Consider the following 19,988-nt stretch of genomic DNA (forward strand, 5'->3'; position numbering starts at 1 on the left):
ACACAGCTACGAGGGCGTTGAAATATATATATATATATATTTCCTTGTAGATATTTAAATATCCTTAACTCTTAAGTTTCCCAAGTAAAAAGTGTATATATTAATTTGATTCGGTAGGAGAGTTTGATATATATATGCGCCTTGTCCAATATTGGTCAGTCCATCAGGACAATGCAAGCTTTTCTTTGTATGACATGGTATCAAAATGGGATCTTCATGTTAAAATAAAAAAACAAAGAAAAAAAAAAGCATCAAAGAAAGGAAAATGGCCAGTGAAGATGCAGAAATAGAACTGAGAATATCCTTATAAGTGTGCGCGCATATGTATATATTAATTTGACTCGGTAGGAGAGTTTGATTAAAAATATAAGAGAATATGTCTTTTGTAGAATAAATTTATTTTATGTTTATATTTTTTTTTAATCAGACGAGTTTCTGTATTTTTTGTATCTATTCATTGTATTCCAAGATATTAACCAAGCACAAATATATTAAATATTAAAAAATAAAAATCACTTATATCTAAAATAAATCATCTGCAGTCAAATCAAATAGCTGTTAAAAATATCTCAATATTCATGTGTGTATACATCTATGTTGGGTTAAAAAAATGAATAAATATTACAATTAATTAGTTAAAAAACAAGAAAATTCTCAGCCTCACACGGATGGTTGGTGTTGAGTCCATTAACCCAAACCTTTTTATTCTCGTTCCCATGATGATTATCATCTCGATTCTTCTTTTTATCATCATCACCAGCACCAAATATTTCTTGGACAAATATCTCCACATCAATTTCCTTAATTCCATCCTTACCCTCTCCCTCATTCCAATTATCCATGAGAGGAATATACGGTGGCCTCAAGATTTGCAGCAATAAATCCCAATCAATTCCTTTAAAAAAATCATGACCCTTGATTCCCTCGACCCCAATCCTCTCCTTAGGGTCCTTGATCAACAACTTCCCAATCAAGTCCCTCAACGGCGTCGCTTCACCAACTAGATCAGGATTTTTAGTTAAAATCCTGTAAAAAGACTCCTTCCTATTTTCCCCCTTAAACGGCGTCACTCCATACAACATCTCATACAAAACGACACCCAAAGACCACCAATCAACACCAAAATCGTGACCGTCCCCTTGAATCACTTCCGGTGCCACGTACTCCTCCGTTCCCACGAACGAGTTAGACTTGGAGGTCGAGTCTGGCTCCGACAATCTGTCGCCCAGTTCCTCCCCTGAGTCGTCCGGTGAAACCCCCCTGTTGAAAAATCGGTGGAGAGGAGACCGTCGTTTTCTCCGATCTGCCACTAACGAAACGGGGCTTGCAGATTTTGGAGGAAGTTTTGTGGATAGATCGAAATCTACTAGCATTATGTGACCATTTTCTTGAACCATTATATTATCCGGCTTTAAATCTCTGTACGCTATCCCTAAACGGTGTAGATACTCCAATGCCAAAACCAACTCGGCCGCGTAAAACCTATAATTAAATTCAAACCCAAGATTAGACTATACATATCGATATCAATAATATACGAGTTTGGAAACGAATATATAACACAACTACGCACCTGATAGTATCTATGGCGAACATTTTCTCGCTCTGTTGTTTTCGCAAGAAATGAAGATCACGACCAGGGCAATAATCTATGGCGTAGGCAAGAATCTTGTCAGTGGCCAAAACACCTCGCAGTTTTGGCAAAAGTGGGTGGTTAAAACGACTCAAAACTTGCTGTTCAAAATAAATCCTCCTGTATTCTTCCCCTTCTATGTCCTTATCATTACTGCCACGCTTCTTTTTCTTCACAAAATCCCTCGATATCACCTTCAAAGCGTAAAATTCACCGAGTGGCTCCTCTTTAACGAGAAAGACCACGCCTTTGGCTCCCCGCCCCAGTGGGGATATCACTTTCATGCTTTCCATGTTTAAAATCGGCAATCTTTCTTCTTCTTCAGATTCTTCAAGGTATTCGTGGTGGACGATGTTCATGGAGATTAGAACTCACCTACCGGAGATATCGTTGGAGATTTTCGTTTGTTGGCTGCAGGATGATCCGGTAATTCTGGAGGAGAAAGGGAGCTTGTTTATAAAGGAAAATGAGTGGGTGTTCTCACTGGGACATTTCTTGGCAAACAAGGACTGGCATTCCAAGATGGCAAGATTGGGTGCGAGAAGCCCATGACTTTCAAGATAGTGATTAGGTAGGTGATGCAATGAAATTTGTACACGTGAGACAAAGGCTAGTTTTACATGACGTGGCGGTATCTGAACCGTGATAAGTAAAGATGGGTGTGTCCGCGTGAGAGGGGGAATAAAGGCCCGCTGGATGACGTAAGAAATTATTACTTGCGATGGAGGACTTCTAGAAGGGTTGGAGAGAGGTGGTAGAGTTTTGAAAGCTTCAAACGCGGCGTTGGTTCATTCGCGGCAGCCAAGGTGTTTATCTACTTTTCTTTATTTTTACAAAATAAAATAGAGAAGCCTTGACAATTTATTTTTTTCTCGAGACTTTGTACATGAATCTGTGCTTGTTGTGTTTCAGTCCCTTTTTTAAATTATTTTGGTTTGAAAAGTATTGAATTGATTTTTTAAATATTTTTCAATTAATTTTATTTTTAATATAAAAAATTTAAAAAATCAATTTAAAAATAAATTTATAAAAATATTTTACACTGCATTATTAAACAGACCTATTCATGCACTTAGACATGAATGAAGATTAATTCATGTACTAAGTTTGAGTAGTTGTTGCTTGTATTTGAAATTTTATGTTTAATAAGTAATTAATAATATTTTATTAATTATTTTTAAAATTTATGTTTTAAAAAAAGAGATAGATATACAAGGTAGAGAGAATATAAAATCAATAATTTACTGGAAGTTATAACAATATTTTTATTTATAATTTCTTTTTATTAATTGTATTTTTTAAAAATGAATTTAGAAAAATAATTAATAAGATGTTTTTAGCTACTTCCTGACCACCATAAAAAAAATCATTGTCTTCCCACCCCTGGTTTGTATATATTTAAATAATTCTTTTATTGGAATATTTTACTGAAGAATTATCAATGTGTATGAGGTTTATTTTTATCTAATAAAAAATATATTGATGGGGAGAAGACAATCTTTCCAGATGAAATTAAAATTAAATTTATATAATAGAAGAAAGGTTTCTCGTTCATTTCGTTGACACGAGAGATATATATATGATAATAAAATAAGAACGGAGTATGACTTAATTGACCAGGTGACAAAATAATTTAAACACCTCATTCTCTTATACTCGAAATTAAAAACTTTATTTTTCTTATATATTCGACATTTAATAATATGTCAACTCTTAAACATATAAATATTCAAACTTTATATTAAAACACTGTATATCATTTTTTGCAACACTTGCTTGTGCTTTTGCTGAACGACACCTAAAAAATATTTGGATGTAAAAATGGTTGTTGCTCATTAATAATTATTTTTATGATAATTTATGTTTTTGTTTGTATTTTTTTATTGTACAATCATGTTTAAAAAATAATAATTTTTTCAAGCTTTAAATTATTTTTTTGGGTGTTTTTTGAATCTAATATAAAAAATTATTTTTAAAAAATAAATATTATTTTAATAAATTCTCAAACAAAAAACATTAAAAGATATTCTCTGTATTAATATCACATTTAGTTTGCCGCCCCTGAATAATTAATCTAGCTTCGTGACGTAGCCATAATTTGTTTTCCAGTGGGTCAATTGAAGAACTTTACATGGTCAAGAAACATTCGATATCTTTTTCCTTTAAAAGACAGGCTGTTTTAGAAAATAAATTAAACAAAGAACTAAATGTTAAATAGCTTATCAAGAAATAAAAATAAAATAGCTTATTAGTAAATCCTATTATTTTTTTTCTATTCCAATGGCGTCAAATGACACCTTTACATTGGTCGTGGCCTAACCGGTGAATGCAGTGCTGGACACTCTAGCATCTATGAATGTGAAACATGTAATGCTTGCTATGAAATACATGACAATTACACACAAATATATATTAAAAAAATATCATAGATTAATTATAAAATTGTACTACAATATCAAGTACAAAAGCAACTCAGACCTAAACCATGATTGAACTAGGTACTGGTCATCTTGAATCGACCATCAAAACAAAACATAAGGTTAGCTCATGAATTATTTTTTCTCATTTTAATTAAGTAAAAATAATAAAAGAAGTCAATAAAAACTTGGCAGGAAATAAATCAAATTGACAAGGGTTTAATCAATATAACCAAATGTCATTAATTTCATTAATATATAGTTGATATAGTTTGATTACAATCATCAATTAAGTTGCGATTTAGGTTACCACTGCAAAAATTATTAGATTGTAAGATCCTAAAAAACATATAGAATTTAAAATTTTCCTTTTATTTTTATTTTTACATAAATGCCTAAATAGATTGGTCCATAGATAAGGTTGGGCTGAACTTAGACTAGCCCGGGCTCGACTTGACCTCAATAATTCGAGCTTAGTCTTTGATGTTTTTTTTCTTTCCAGTACCCAGCCTTGTTCAAAAAATGAAAAATTATATATATATATATATATACATACATACATATATATATATATATATATATATATATGTCAAAAGATAAAAAAGTAAGCAACATAGCCGAGCTTCTCTGTTCTCTCATTAATGGACATAGAGGTTCGCAGGGCATCAACACATCAACCTGTGAAAGGAATGGTGGAGCAGCTGCGTACCCAAGGAGATTGATGGAAAAATATAAATGATTTTTCTTAAAAATACAGAAAACAAGGCGTTAAAGTGTAAGTTTCTACATATTAAATCATAAATATAACTTAATTTCTCATATATAATTATAATTTTTTTAATATAAAGAAGTAATTTAATAGAGGAAAAAATTGCTCTCTAAATGAATAAATATTCATATTGTATTACGGGGGAAATTATATTCTTAATATTCAATATTTAATATTGTCACTTTACAATGCTGAGACATATGTAAATATTATTAATTTCTATAGATACTTTGTTGTCTAAATATGTAATCACCTGGATATCAAAGCATGTAATAAATAGATGGTAGATAGATCAGGCTGGGATTTTTTCTACTGTTGATTCATTTATTTTAGTCAGGGTTGATGTACTAAGTTTATATTATTTGTTATGTTTTACAATAGATTCTAGGTTAATTTATTGAGTTTAAATTTTAATTTTAATAAAGTTTAATCCATGAAAATTAATAATATGAACTCAATCTATAAATATCTAAAATAATCATAAAAAATTAGTCTAGTTTGAGATATCCAACCTACTTTAATAATTTATAAATTATAAAAAAAAATGGGTTTGATACAATTAGGAGTCCAAACTTAACCCAATTATATCCATAAACTCCCTTACAATGATAATTTAACATATAAAAAATATTATAAAAATACTATTTTAATATATTTTCAATTTAAAACAAACATTAACAAAAATACGTATTACCAAACACACGATAACAAGGAACAGTCCTTATTGAAGATATTTACGTGAACACAGATGTGGTTGCCTGGGAATGAGTTGAAAATGGACAACTATTCACCTGGCCCTTTTTCTCTTAGCCTTATGGACGCATATAAACAAAAGAGAGAAAAATTGAGATTGCTAGAAATGTTAATTAACGGAAAGCACAAAATAATTTCTTTTTTTTGGTGAAACCGAGACAGCTGCATGTGATCATCATTTCAAACAGTGTCGTTTAGATTAAAAAAAAAATCTAATCAAACGGATTTTTTTTTAACATTAAAGTTAATTAATATATGGTAATAGTTTTTTATTTAATAATATATTAATATAATATTTTCTAATTTATTTTCAATACCAACTCATCAAAATAATCTAAACATATAAATTTTTATAAAAACCACATTTCAAAACAGTGTATTTATTTTCAACACTAACTCATCAAAATAATCTAAACATATAAATTTTTATAAAAACCACATTTCAAAACAGTGTATAAATCACACAACCAAATCAAACTCACTATTCATTTGATTTTATATTTTTTAAAAATTGAACAAGCTTAATTTAATCTATAGGTTTTTTAGTTAGGTTATTATTCACAGGACCTTTAGTTTATAATTAGGTTTTTTTCTATTTGGTTTAATTTGATATAATTCAATTTTTTCAGTCTTGATTTTTAAAATTAATATCCAACTATTTTTTTTAACACTTTCCAAATAAAATCATTAAAAAAATTCAAAAAAATATTATATTTAATTAACTAATTAATTTATTTAGGCTCTATTTTTTATGTAGTGTGGTATGGTATAATATGTGTTTTGTTTTAATTATAAACTAGTTAGATGGCCCGCGTGATGTCGCGAGTCTATTTTTTTGTATAAAAAAATTTAAATTTAAAAGTTTTAGATTTTTTTGCAAAATTATATCTAAGAGTCATGGATTTGGCTGCAACGCCTGACCCAGGAGTAATATTTATAATATAATAATAACACTAAACTTGGATGACCCAAGTTTAAGTGGGTCTGAATGCAATACCAGACTCAATAGCCTTGGATGTGGGTTTGGTTGCAAAGTCGTATTATAAAAGTATGATTATTAAATAGATTAATTAAAAAAAACATAGAAAAAAAAACCAACATGAAGAAAAAAAACTAGTGAAAAAAAATCTAAATTAACTGGGTTAACCCTTCAAATTAGGTTAACCTACCAAACCTTGACTTCGTGTCGTGAAAGTTTAATAACTAAATAGAAAAAAAAAATTGACAGGTTACCCAGAATTAACTGAGCTAACCCGTCAAATCCGGTATCCGTATCATGAAAATTTGATAACTAAATAGAAAAAAAATTAACATTAACGAACTAAATTAAACGAATAAAATTAATTAAAAAAAAAACAGAGAAAAAAAATCAAAAGGCATCAACCTTTTCACTATGGACTGCATTGTGCAGTCCACAGTCAAAGGCATAAAAATGATGAAAAAGCAAAAAGAAAAAAAAACTAACTGGGTTAAAAGGAAAAAAACCTACAGGAAGAAAAAAAAGTATAAATTAACTGTGTTAAGTCGTCAAACCTGAGATCCGTGTCATGAAAGTCTAATAACTAAATAGAAAGAAATTTAATATCAACAAACTAAATTTTTTAAAAATTAATTGAAACGGGAAAAATAAAGAAGAAAAAACCTATACAAAGAAAAAACTAATGACAAAAAAGAAAAAAAATTGAATTAACTGGGCTAACCCGTCAAACCTGAGATCCGTGTCACAAAAGTCTTATAACTAAATAAAAAAATTAACATAAACAAATCAAATTAAAAAAAACAATTAATTAAAAATAAATAAATAAAAGAAATTAGTCTTTTTACCGTGGACTGCACTGTGCAATCCACAGTCAAAGATATAAAAACGACAAAAAAACAAAAAGAAAAAAAACCAAAGGCATTAGTCAACAACTAAATAGAAAAAAATTAATATTAATGAACTAAATTAAACAAAAAAATATTAATTAAAAAGAAAAAAAATAAAAGGAAAAAAACCTATAAGAAGAAAAAAAACTAACGAAGAAAAAAGAAAAAAAATCTATATTAACTGGGTCAACCCGTCAAACATGAGATTCATATCATAAAAGTCTGATAACTAAATAGAAAAAAATTAATATATACAAACTAAATTAAAAAAATTAATAAAAAAGGAAGAAAAAGGTTTCAGCCTTTTTACTGTGGACTGCACTGTGCAGTCCACAGTAAAAAGGCATAAAACGAAGAAAAAAAAAGAAAAAAAACAAAAAACAACAGCCTTTTTCACTGTGAATTGCATACAATATTAAAAAAAATTAAAAGAAAAAAACTAATGAAGAAAAAGGAAAAAATCTAAATCAACTAGGTTAATCCGCCAAATCAGGTTAACCAGTTAAATCTGGGATTCGTGTAATAAAAATATGATAACTAAATAGAAAAAAGATTTAATATTAATGAACTAAATTATAAAAAAGATTAATTAAAAAGGAAAAAGCAACGAGAAACAAATCAACGGGAAGAAAAAAACTAATGAAGAAAAAGAAAAAAAATCTAAATCAACTGGGTTAACCCGTCAAATATGAGACCCGTGTCGTAAAAATATGATAATTAAATAGAAAAAATTTAATATAAAAAAAGTAAATTAAAAAAATTAATAAAAAAACAAAAACACAAAAAAAAGCAAAAAAAAACAGAAGGCATTAACTTTTTCACTGTGAACTGCACTGTGCAATCCACAGTAAAAAGCTTAAAAGGGAAAAGAAAAGGAAAAAAACAAAGGCATGCACCACGGGTTATTTTTTTATTGCATAAAAACTATATAAAAAAATTAAGATCTAAGAGTGTTAGATTTTTCTGCAAAGAGATACCCAAAAACCTTGGGTCTAGCTACAACGCTTGACCCAAGAGTAATATTTATAATAATAATAATAATAATATTTAACTGACATGACTCAAGTTCAAGTGAGTTTGGCTGCAACACCAGACCTAAGAGCCTTGGATGTCGGTTTAGCTGCAAAATCGTGTCATAAAAATGTAATAATTAAATATATTAATTAAAAAGAGAAAAACCAACATGAAGAAAAAAACTAATGAAAAAAAGAAAAAAATCTGAATTAACTGGGTTAACCTTTCAAACCAGGTTAAGCCATCAAACTTGAGATTCGCGTCATGAAAGTTTGATAACTAAATAGAAAATTTTTTTTGACAAGTTAACCCGGAATTAACGGGGTTAATCTGTGAAATCAGGTTAACCTGTAAAACCTGAAATATATGTCATGAAAGCCTGATAACAAAATAGAAAGAAATTTAACATTAACAAACTAAATTAAACGAAAAAAATTAATTAAAAAGAAAAAAAAACTTCGGGTTAACTCATCAAACTAGGTTAACCTGTTAAACCCTATATCCGTGTTATGAAAGTTTGATAACTAAATAAAAAAAATTAACATTAACAAACTAAATTAAATAAAAAAATTATTAAAGGAAAAAAATAAAAAAAAATAAACGGGTTAATCTAGAATTAACTGAGTTAACCAATAAAACTAGGTTAACCCGTTAAACCTAGGATATGTGTCAGGAAAGTCTGATAACTAAATAGAAAGAAATTTATCATTAAGAAATTAAACTAAACAAAAAAAAATGAATTAAAAATAAATAAATCTGGATTAACTTGTCAAATCAAGTTAACTTATTAAACTTTAGATCCGTGTCATAAAAGTCTAATAACTAAATAAAAATAATTTAACATTAACAAATAAAATTAATTAAAAAAATTTATTAAGAAAAAAACAAAGAAAGAAAAAAAACATGAAAGACATTTAAAAAAAGAAGAAAAAAAAAGACAACTAAGTTTAAAAAAGTAAAAAAAATAAAAAAATAAAAAATGAAGGCTGCCCAGCGTTTCATTGTAGACTTGCACAGTGAAACACTGAGCAATTTTAATATATGTTACAATTTATAATTATTTAATTTATTAATATATATTTTAAATAAATTTCATTTAAAATTCTCTATTAAATTTTTTATTATAAAATAAACTTCAATTTATATATTTTTTTAAAATGTAACTTCAAAAGAGCATCTAAGAGTGAATTTTAACTTGTTTTTCATTAATATTTGAATTTATTTAATTTTTTTTTATCATTATAAAGTTTTAATATTAAAAATAAATTTTAAAAATTATAAAAAATATTTTAATAATATTTATAAATAAATTTTTTAAATTTTTTTTAAAAAAAAACCATTAAAACAATAATAAATTAAAACAAAACTAATCAAAACTAAACCAACACTCACTGCTGAAGACAACGATGAACAACCAAAGTGATAAGGCAGGGAGGGTCGGGGGAAACAAAATAATAGCCCCAGAACCAGACAGTCGACAAATCCCGTACAAAATCATAGAACGTGGATAAGCAAAGCCAACGCCTTCTCTGTAACCTCATACGATCGAAACACTCCCAGCTGACCTGTCTTGTCCTGTCAAAATCCTTCTGCCTCTGCACTGCCAATCCTTTCAAACCCCTTCCATTTTCACGACACATGTATTTTATGGCGACACAGGCGATTCTCGCTGAAGCAACTAATTTCGCGTGAATGGAGTCACGAAGTAGGCTCTCCATTATCTGCTCCCATCTCCTCCCCGACTCTCCCTCCCTGACTTCACGTTTATCTTCTTCCATCACTTCTTCTGCCTCCATTAATGATGCTGCTGGCGACACGAGGAATCACCAACTAGACTGCGTTTTCTGCAGGATTGTTCGCGGTGAATCCCCTGCGTTTAAGGTAAATCTTTGTGCTTCTTAGTGTTTAAGCTTCAGATGCCTGCAAACTTTGCTATTAGCTGTGGTTATTTGTGCAAATCAATGACTTTCTTATATTTTACCTCTGAAATTTTGCTCCTTCATTCTGCCCATCTGAATTTTACAGCTTTATGAAGACGAGACATGCCTGTGTATTTTGGATTCCAGTCCATTGAGTCCCGGGTGAGTTATCGTGTTCACAAAGTAGAAACCCTTTTGGAATGGATTGAATTCTCATTAGTGTGCAAGCTTTATTAAATTGCTGGAATTTCTTAGGAAGAAAAAGGAAAAAAAAAGGGGGTAATTTTCTTGCAAGTGAAAGTGAGAGAATCTGATCAAGTAGGCACCAAGGTTGTCCCGGAAAGAGTAGTCTGAAAGAACTACCAGTGTGTTTTCTATGTATAGAAATCAACAAAGCTTAACTCTTCCTCCTTAACCAAACATTGTCTCATATGTTATCATTGTAATGATTTCATGTCCTCCAAATAGTTCCAGGATTCCAAGATTTTGAATTTTTTTCCTGTAATTTTGTCTGTGGTTGAATGATGAAATGGTATGAAGCTGCAATTTTTTTTTTCCAGGCACTCTCTTATCATCCCAAAATCTCATTTTTCTTGCCTGGAAGCCACTCCTCCTTCTGTAAGTAACTCTCACTTGATGCTAATCCCTCCTGAGTTATTCAAAATTGTTCGCCAACTAAGTACACATAGTATATGCAAGGGATGTTATTACTGGATTAAACGTAAGAGAAACTCCCAACAAAGCTGAATCCATGCTTGATCAGCTGCCAATAAAGGTGTAAGTGAGATGTTTTATTGGTCTGCGAGGCTACAACTGAGGTGTTAGAAATGTGTAATTTGCTAAAGTCAGCTTGTATTCAACTGGAGCCATGCCAGGGCTGACTTGACTGCCCGAGTCCTTCAATAGTTATTGTGCTTTTACCGCCTTTAGCTATCAACATCAAGCTCAGACAAGGAGGCCTATCTTTTGTAGATATGTGGAGTTTGATCTGTGAGGGTTGAAACCTTTTTTCAGCTCCTTGTGTTATTTCTGTAACTACATTATCCCACCCAAGTCACATGAGCGCACTTTTCTTTATTTTTGTTGAGATTACACCTATATCACGTGTTCTTTTTCCCCATAGTTACCATGTTAGCATGAATTGCATAGTGTCATGAAACCTGGGTTGGACTCTGCATCAAAGATGCAGACATGTTTGGTGCTCAGAAGATGACAAGGTCAATGACTGCGCTGAAAGTTTCTTGTTTGAGCAGTGAGAGAGGGATGGAGGTAGCCAGGGAGGGGTGGTTACCTGGTCTTAGAAGGCTGACTGAAAATTTGATCATAGAAAAAGAGAGTAATGGAGAGTAGTTGTGACCTTGAAGCTGCAGTTTCATGCTGGTACTGCTTTACTTTTACTTTTTAAATGGACGGTGTTTCTGAAAAGATATACAACTGTCTTCCTATGAATTAAGAAGTGAGCATTGCTGGTTTGCAATGTAAGCTAGCCAGCAAGTCCAGTTCTGAATCCCAATCAATCAATTTTCTTGCAGTCGAGCTGGTGCTCCATGCCCTTTTTTTTTGCCCGGTATATGTGGAAGTCATGTGATTTCTTACTGGGGACAAAGGAAGCCCTGTATCAATGTTCAAGTTGGATCCATCTGACCCTGATCAAAAATTGATTTTTCCACCAGTCTGGTCTGGCATAGAAACCCTTGCATGATACTTAATGTTTTCGTGAAATGTTAAAGCTAGTCATGTAATATCAGAGTTCAGTGTGCTCCTTTTTTTCTCCGTGAAAGAAAAATCATGGATGTATTTTCTAATAAATTGGGTCTGCAGGTGGTAGCAGCAATGTGTTCAAAGGTGCCTTCAATTGGTAATGCAATCATGAAAGCAAATGGTGCTGGTATGTATCCAACATTTCTTTACTGTTGCTGTAATTAACAAATATCCTTTTCCCCCAGCATCTCTGTTTATCCATATTCTTTCCTTTGTTTATAACATGCCTCAATTGTCAATGATGTTTGGGAGCATGTATAAAATTACAGTGGAGTTAGGCTGATGATTTCTCATTTAGAGCTGGGTTTACATCTGCATACCTAACTGCCAACCAACCTTGACCCAACAAAGAACTACTGTTTTCTGGGCAGCCTGAGAAGTGGTTCAGATGGAACTGGGATTTCAAAAAAAATTCTAGTGTCAAATTGAAAATTTTCAGAACTTTGGGGTGCCATCTCCCCCCCAAAGCAAATCCCGGTCCTTCCCCTGAAAAGTGGGAATGCTGATTGACATCTAGCCACGGACATAAATGAGTTGAAATTCAAGTGATAACATATCTTTTCTTTTCTTAAATGTTTTTGTTTTCGCATGTCGATATTTATTTTATAGGATTGAAGGCACTTGTTTGCACCTTTTTATAGGGGGGCAGGGGTGGATTTCTTAAGAAATGAATGCCGCATCTGGCATGACTAGGGAAGCATGAGTTCATCTGCTTTCTCACTGAATTTACAAGTTTTTGGACCATTTTTAAACCTAGTGTTCTCTCGAACTTGATCTCCATCTGAACTTCTGTTCTTGGAATGTTGGTGTTTACAGATTCTTTCAACTTGTTGGTAAATAACGGTGCTGCTGCAGGCCAAGTCATTTTTCATGTAAGTAATTCTAAAGTTGTCTCTATGGAAAAATAAAAGCTTGATGTAATAACGATGGATTGATGATGTGACCAGTGCTGTGCTGTGTTCCTTGCTGAACCAAAAACAACACTTTCGTTGCTATTTATTTGTATAGAGAAGAGATACTCTCATCTTATAAGCTGCAGGTATTCACAGCAACTGAATTCTTCGATGTTTCCTGATTTCTCTTTATCAACATTGAATTTTCAGACGCACATCCACATAATCCCCCGTAAGGCGCGTGATTGCTTGTGGACCACTGAGGTATGCATCGTTTGTTTTTTGCTTGATTGTATTGCGGAACAACACAGCAGCATCGTGATAGAAACATTGGACCAATGACTTTTCACAGAGTTTGCGGAGGCGTCCCCTGAATTTTGACCAGGAAGCTTCTCAACTTGTCAATCGTGTTCGAGAGCAGTTATCAAGCATCTCTCCCCAAGACGGAAAAGATTCAAGAATCTAGCCTCTCCTGATCATCAACAGTTAAAGATCTTCTGATACATTGTCTGCATGATACATTGTCTGCAAACGTCGCTAGTCTGTACCGTAAGAGTATACAGTACCAATCCATTTGTCTGGGTAGGTACCTTGAATGAGATACAACGAGTTGCTTTGTTCAGTGGAACAATCTGATTCCATACCCAAGAACAATGAGGCCAATTTCATGTTTGCACTTGGAAAGTTACCAGAAAGGGTACAATTTTTCAAGAATAGATAGAGTACAGGTTGGAATAACTGATGGCTGCTGTCATTTCTCAACACAGTTTTGTGGAACTTGGGCAGTTATTTTGTCACTTTTACCATATAGCAATGGCTTGTCATATGCTGGCATCTCTTCCTGTCTTTGAAATTAGTTGCTTGCTGAGAGAATGTGTTTTAAAGTATTTTTTTTATTTGAAAATATATTAAAATAATATATATTTTTAAATTTTATTTTTAACATTAGTTTATTAAAATGATAAAAGAACATAAAAAATTAATTCAAAGTTTTTATTTTAAAAAATATAGAAAAGCACAGTTGTAATCCCAAACGTCATCTTTTAACTATAATAAATTTGAAATCAAGTCTTCTCATAGAAAACCATCAACCCGGGTATTTGGCCATTTAGAACAAAAGAAAACTTTAGCCCTTTGGTCAGTCTGATTTGTTAACTATAATAAATTTGAAATCAAGTCTTATAGAAAACCATCAACCCAGGTATTTGGCCCTTTAGAACAAAAGAAAACTTTTGCCCTTTGGTCAGTCTGATTTTTAATGGTTTCTTTTGAAACATCAAACTTTCTACATGCATGAATTCCATATTATTTTACCTTTTTTTAGAGTCGAAAAGGGAATTGATCTAAGAATCTACTCGGCCCAAGTTTCAGACCTCTTTATCGATTGGATGGGTTAATTTAGATTAAAAATGGGTTAATTTAAATTAAAAATAATATGAAATTAAAGTTTTTTTTTTAATATGGTTTTTGAGTAGGTATTAGGTTAGTGGATCGTTGGAATTACTCTTAGAAAAAGAGAATAAAGCTACACAACAATAATATAAAAATAAAATAAAAATCCTGATTTTGTTTTTTCTTTTAAATCATGATGATTGGGGTTTTAGAACAAGTTTTGCAGGAAGTTGTTAATTTTGGGGATGGCAGTAAACCGTGCAAAATTATTTCCATGTGAGTGGATGGAGCTTTTTTGGGTGGTGGCATTTTACGACAACTTGTGCTAGAAGTTGTCGCTTCGGGTTTACTTTCCTTTTTAATGAAGAAACGACAAGCATCAACATCATGTTGACTCGCAAAGTAAAATCAAAAGGTTCTTAATTAATTGGTTTATTTGCCTAAACTGATGAGCATGTTTTTGTCTCTAATGTATTATCTTATTATTAACTAGGTTTTAAATCTCTTAAATTCACTTAAAATATAATCTAAAGCTCAAATTTGTAATACTCAAATATAATACTTTAAATTGCAAGATTCAAAATTTTTTTTATCTTATATTTTTAATTGTCACATGTTATTATTATTAATAAAAAAAATTTATATCTTGAATCGATCTAGATGTAAAAACAATTTAATTAATTTGATTAAAAAAATTAATTTAATCCACTAATTAACTCAATTAAAACCCATTTCTCACTTATTGATTTTATTTTTTATTTTTTTATTTAAAATAATATTATTATGATATTTTTTTAATATTTATTTTTGGAATCTCTTTACCCATGAAGCAATTCTTGTTCGGAGTCAACCTTCAGCTACGAGCAAAAATGATAAGTTGGAGGTAAAAAATGTTTAAATAAGAAACTTGAGAGCTCAATTGATAACAAAACAATAAGACATCAAACCCACCCGCAATCCTCCCCAAAACTAAAACCCCCACCCGCGACCCCTCTCTCCACGATCACTTTGCCTTTGCTCCTCCTCCAACCTCCAGGCGTACCGTTTCGCTCGCGTCGTCGCCTCCTCCATTTCGCAAGATTTTTACAGCTCCCATACAATAAATTCAGAAAAGGAAAAAAAAAAGCGGATACTAGTTTTAATTAATACAGTAATTAAAGAGAAAAAATAGAGAATAAATCAAGAGATAGATAGAGGGAGGGAGGATGGGACCGGGAGTATCCGCATTGAGTGCCGAAGAGAAACAAGCAGAGAAGTTGAGGCAAGAAGGGAATATATGCTTTAGTAAAGATCGATTTCAAGCCGCCATCGATGCTTACACTGCGGTATTTTCTATATATATTTATGTGATTTTCTTCTTTTTTTGTTTGCTGATTTAATTTTTTTTTTTGTTAAAAAGGCGATTACGCTGTGCCCTAAAGTTCCTGTTTATTGGACTAATCGTGCTTTATGCCATCGAAGACGCAAGTATGTAAATCATTTTTTCCCCCTTTTTAGGTCGAATTTCTGTAATATTATTGGTATAAATTATTAATTTGACTAAGTTATGTGGTTAAGTGATTGGACTAGAGTAGAAGAGGATTCTCGCAAGGCCATTCAGCTTGATCATTACTCTGTCAAGGTAATGGTGTTTTATTTGGTTTTATTAATGTCATAATCGCAATTGACTTATATAGAAAAAGACAGAATAAGAATGGTTTGATGGAAGTAAGTGGGTTATGTGCTGGACGCGTCAGGAGTTTCTGGATGGTGAACTTGTTTTTGTTGATGATGGATAGAGAAGTATCTTATGAGTCGGAAAATGGGAAAATGATTGAAAATGTGATGAATGGTGTTAAAATCTTGAAAGGAAATGTGGGTTGTGATTTTTTTTTTTGGAATCTTGATTTTTGTTTTAAGAAAGTAGATAATGGTTCTGAGGTGAATGTTTGTTTGTCTTTTGAATTTAGAAGAAAGCGGTTGCTTTTTTTTTTTTTTTTTACTTCTATGTAGTGTAGGTGGTTGTGCAAAATTCACCCTTGCTTGCTGCTTTACAGGCTCACTATATGTTGGGACTTGCATTACTTCAGAAGCAAGAGTACTCTGAAGGAGTCAAGGAGTTGGAGAAAGTAAGAGTTGGTTTTCTTATCTCGAGTTGTTTCTTGAATTGTTTTTCATATCAACAAAAGTTGCTGGTAGATGTTTTTTCTGCTTCTAGCATTTGAACTCGTAGGTTGAAGAAGTTTTTGAGTTACATGACAGGTTATTTTTCACTTTCTTGCTCGAGTCTTTTGTTGTGAATCCATTGAATAAGACCTGCATTAGTTGCTTGTAAGCTACTAGTTTAATCTTCTTTCTGTTGGCTGTTTTCTGAAATTAAGCTTTTTTAATGGGCCTTGAGGCTTCTTATTTAGATCTGCTATTCAATCGTCTCCTTTGAGCCTTCAGTTCATATTTGAGAATGTCTCTATCTGATTGTATCCTCAGCATGGCCTTTTTTTTGACATTATTATTGTTGAATAATAGTCTATAAAGTGGCATAGCTCTTTGTGCCTTTTCTTAGTTCCTTGTGTTATCCATTTAGGCTTCTTAATCCATCAAAACTTCGTTTCTGGTAGAATCCACTGATCAAATGTCCATAACATAAACTATTATGAGGTTGTAAACATAACAGCTGTAGATAATCAAACTTCAGTGACAAAAGGTTGAAACTTAGGGAATGTGTGGTTCTAGTTTTTTGTGGTTTACCATGATAGATTGTCGATCATAAGAGCCTATTTCTTCTAGTTATTCCTGTGAAATATATCGAGTTGGAATTTTGAATAAAAGTTGTAGGGTCACAAACTGTCTATCAAGTAGTTGTGTTGGTCTTGGTAAGGGCCATTCAAAGTCTTGGGTTTGTAATCCCACAGTTGCAGGTTTGAGTGCTGGGAGCAACCACTTCATGCAGAAAAGCTCTAAAACTTGTAGATATCTCCAAAGTCCCTCCTCCGGAACATCATATGATAGGACTACCATAGCTAGTGCTGAAATCTTGTTAATAGCCTGTTTCTTTGTGGAGGATCAAGAGAAAAGAAAACCCCTCTAAATAAAGCCAAGGGAAAGAAATGTGTTGGAGTCACAGTTTTTCATGTTGATGTTCCTCTTAAACTTGTCATTTTCTCTGCTTTTGCATGATTGCATTTGGCCATTTGGTTTTACCTGCTACCACAAGGCTGATAAATGAACATTTACACCTCATATTTTTTAGCTTTGAGCCTCTTGTTATTGCTCTTTATAGATTTTTTACTTGTCATTTTCATTTGTTTTAGCTTCAGCCTATTGATTACACATAATAATCTGGTCATAACAACATCAATTAAGTACGGGTATCTCCAACAGATGTTATGCGATTGCTACTGATAAAGAGAATAGGAAGGTAGGGGTTTGTAAAGTATGAAGTGCATGTCTTCTCCTCTGCACACATCAGCTGTATATGTTAGCGTTTCATATATTCAAGATTAGTATTGCAACCGGGATGTTCTTGTACCCCAATGCATGTCCATATATCAAGATGGTTTACATGTATATTTCTAACATCAAAGGCAAGAATATTTTGTGTAGGTCAACTGGATTGCATTTCTTTGTTGCACATAAAAAAGCCATCTACCTTTTAAGCATGGCTAGAAATGTATGCGGCAGCAGCAGCTGAACATTGCTTTTATATCACGATTCCAATTGTGTCAAATTATTGTTCTGATCTTGGTAATCTGGATTGATATGGCCTACCTGGTGTTGTTATGCTTTGATCGGCTGGGGATTTAGTCTTGTCTACACATGTTAGCAGCTGGAGCTAAAATTGTGTATGTGTGGTCGATGGTGTTATTAATCGATGTTAAGGGCCTCATAATCATGGTTATAGTGGGCAAAACATAGTCTAATGAAGACCTGTTGGATAAGTTCTAGCTTTTAATTTAACAATGAAAATCCACCCTGGCTTATACATGCTTTTCCATATATATATATATATATATTGTCTTTGGGTATCTGGTGAGCTTTGCATTAGGAGTATCTTTCACTCCAAGTAGGTTAAACCTAAATTTCAAAGTAGCGACAACATACCCTGGCAATGGACAATATGATTTTTGTAGTATGTATGTAAAAATTGAACAGCAGTTGTTACTATCCATACTATGATGTTAATGCTAGTAGCAGCACTGTAGTAGCTTGTGGGATTGACATGATAGATGTGGAAAAGGGACAAAAATAAGATGAATCATTCATGGTACAAATTTTATGAGTGACTTTGAGCATATTAGTTTCTATAGCCTCTGTTGCAAATAGGAATCCTAATACATTTTGAATTTTAGTCGCTGTTGGATACAAAGAAAATGTGCAGGCTATTAATCTTAGCAGTAAATCTTAAATTAGCATTATATTTTTATCAGGCATTGGATCTTGGTAGGGGTGCCAACCCGAATGGTTACATGGTGGAGGAGATCTGGGAGGAGCTAGCAAAGGCAAAATACTTGGAGTGGGAGGAAGAATCTACGCAGCGTTCATGGGAACTACAAAGCTTGAAGTATGTAATTCCTGTGAGTTTTGGCTGTACAATTATTGCAGATCTTTGCTAATATGTGCTAAGAGAACTATAAATTGTCCTATTTCCTACCTTCTCATGCTAATTTCCCTGGTTTGTCTCAGAGAAGCTTGTGAGGGGGCTCTTAAAGAAAAACATTTCCTTTATAATTCTGAGACAGAAGGATTCCTGGATGACCCAATTGTTTCAGTTGTTTCCCATCTGCAACAATTGGAGCTTCTAGGACAAGTATTCCAGAAAGCTGCAGAAGATGACACGCCATCCGAGGTGTCTTTGGATTTGTTTAATTTACATCTTTTTTTTCCTTCTCTCTTAAAATTACCGACTGCTGATTTATAATGTTGTGAGATTAATTTGAAAATTCCAGGTGCCAGATTATTTATGTTGTAAAATCACCCTTGATATCTTCCGTGATCCTGTCATTACTCCAAGTGGGGTTTCATATGAAAGAGCAGTTCTCCTTGATCATCTTGAGAAGGTGATTTGTGTTTTTGACATTGCTTGTTCAAATAGAGATGCTTTTCATTTGCATTGATTGGTGACTTAATTATACACAGGTGGGAAATTTTGATCCAATCACACGAGAACATCTTGAACCATCTCAGCTGGTTCCAAACTTAGCTATAAAGGAAGCGGTCCATGCATACTTGGACAAACATGGCTGGGCATACAAGACTGAATCAAATTGATTGTTTGGGGAAAACTAGGAGGCGTTGATGCCTGCGCTCAATGCCTGGTGGATTAATAGGGTGGGGTTTACTATCTTAAACTATAGATGATATCTTTTGTGTGCATCGTCAATCATGCTAGCTATGTAATTTTTGCAAGTTCCTCGAAGTGTGAAGCCATGTCTTAAATTACATGAGCTCCATTTAACCTTTTAAATTGTACAGTTTATGTCATGGTGACTGCTTGCACAAAATCAACTGAATCTACCCGACTGAGGAATTTGATGTTTCTTCCCAATAGAAATGGAGAACTGGTATAAAATGGTTGCAGATTGACTTTGCCTC

The 19,988-nt window shown here is 32.3% G+C and overlaps 3 protein-coding genes across 3 annotated transcripts; 2 read left to right on the forward strand and 1 right to left on the reverse strand.

Moving 5' to 3' along the window:
* Positions 1-537: 537 nt before the first annotated feature.
* Positions 538-2,380, reverse strand: LOC105125713 (serine/threonine-protein kinase OXI1). Its single transcript, XM_011026280.1, has 2 exons — positions 1,574-2,380; positions 538-1,482 (listed from the first exon to the last, which is right to left on the reverse strand). Exons 1-2 carry the CDS (start codon positions 1,990-1,992, stop codon positions 636-638), a joined length of 1,266 nt encoding a protein of 421 aa, XP_011024582.1. The 5' UTR covers positions 1,993-2,380; the 3' UTR covers positions 538-635.
* A 7,462-nt stretch (positions 2,381-9,842) lies between these two features.
* On the forward strand, positions 9,843-13,863 carry HINT3 (histidine triad nucleotide-binding 3). The gene is made up of 7 exons (XM_011026282.1): positions 9,843-10,333; positions 10,478-10,533; positions 10,932-10,989; positions 12,193-12,259; positions 12,949-13,004; positions 13,236-13,289; positions 13,378-13,863. Exons 1-7 carry the CDS (start codon positions 10,145-10,147, stop codon positions 13,489-13,491), a joined length of 594 nt encoding a protein of 197 aa, XP_011024584.1. The 5' UTR covers positions 9,843-10,144; the 3' UTR covers positions 13,492-13,863.
* Positions 13,864-15,315: 1,452 nt separating this feature from the next.
* Positions 15,316-19,988, forward strand: CHIP (carboxyl terminus of HSC70-interacting protein). The gene is made up of 8 exons (XM_011026283.1): positions 15,316-15,742; positions 15,817-15,884; positions 15,975-16,038; positions 16,454-16,525; positions 18,824-18,957; positions 19,080-19,242; positions 19,343-19,453; positions 19,533-19,988. Exons 1-8 carry the CDS (start codon positions 15,623-15,625, stop codon positions 19,662-19,664), a joined length of 864 nt encoding a protein of 287 aa, XP_011024585.1. The 5' UTR covers positions 15,316-15,622; the 3' UTR covers positions 19,665-19,988.

This window comes from Populus euphratica, unplaced genomic scaffold (assembly GCF_000495115.2).
Source record: "Populus euphratica unplaced genomic scaffold, PopEup_1.0 scaffold58.1, whole genome shotgun sequence".
Taxonomy (NCBI): Eukaryota; Viridiplantae; Streptophyta; class Magnoliopsida; order Malpighiales; family Salicaceae; genus Populus; species Populus euphratica.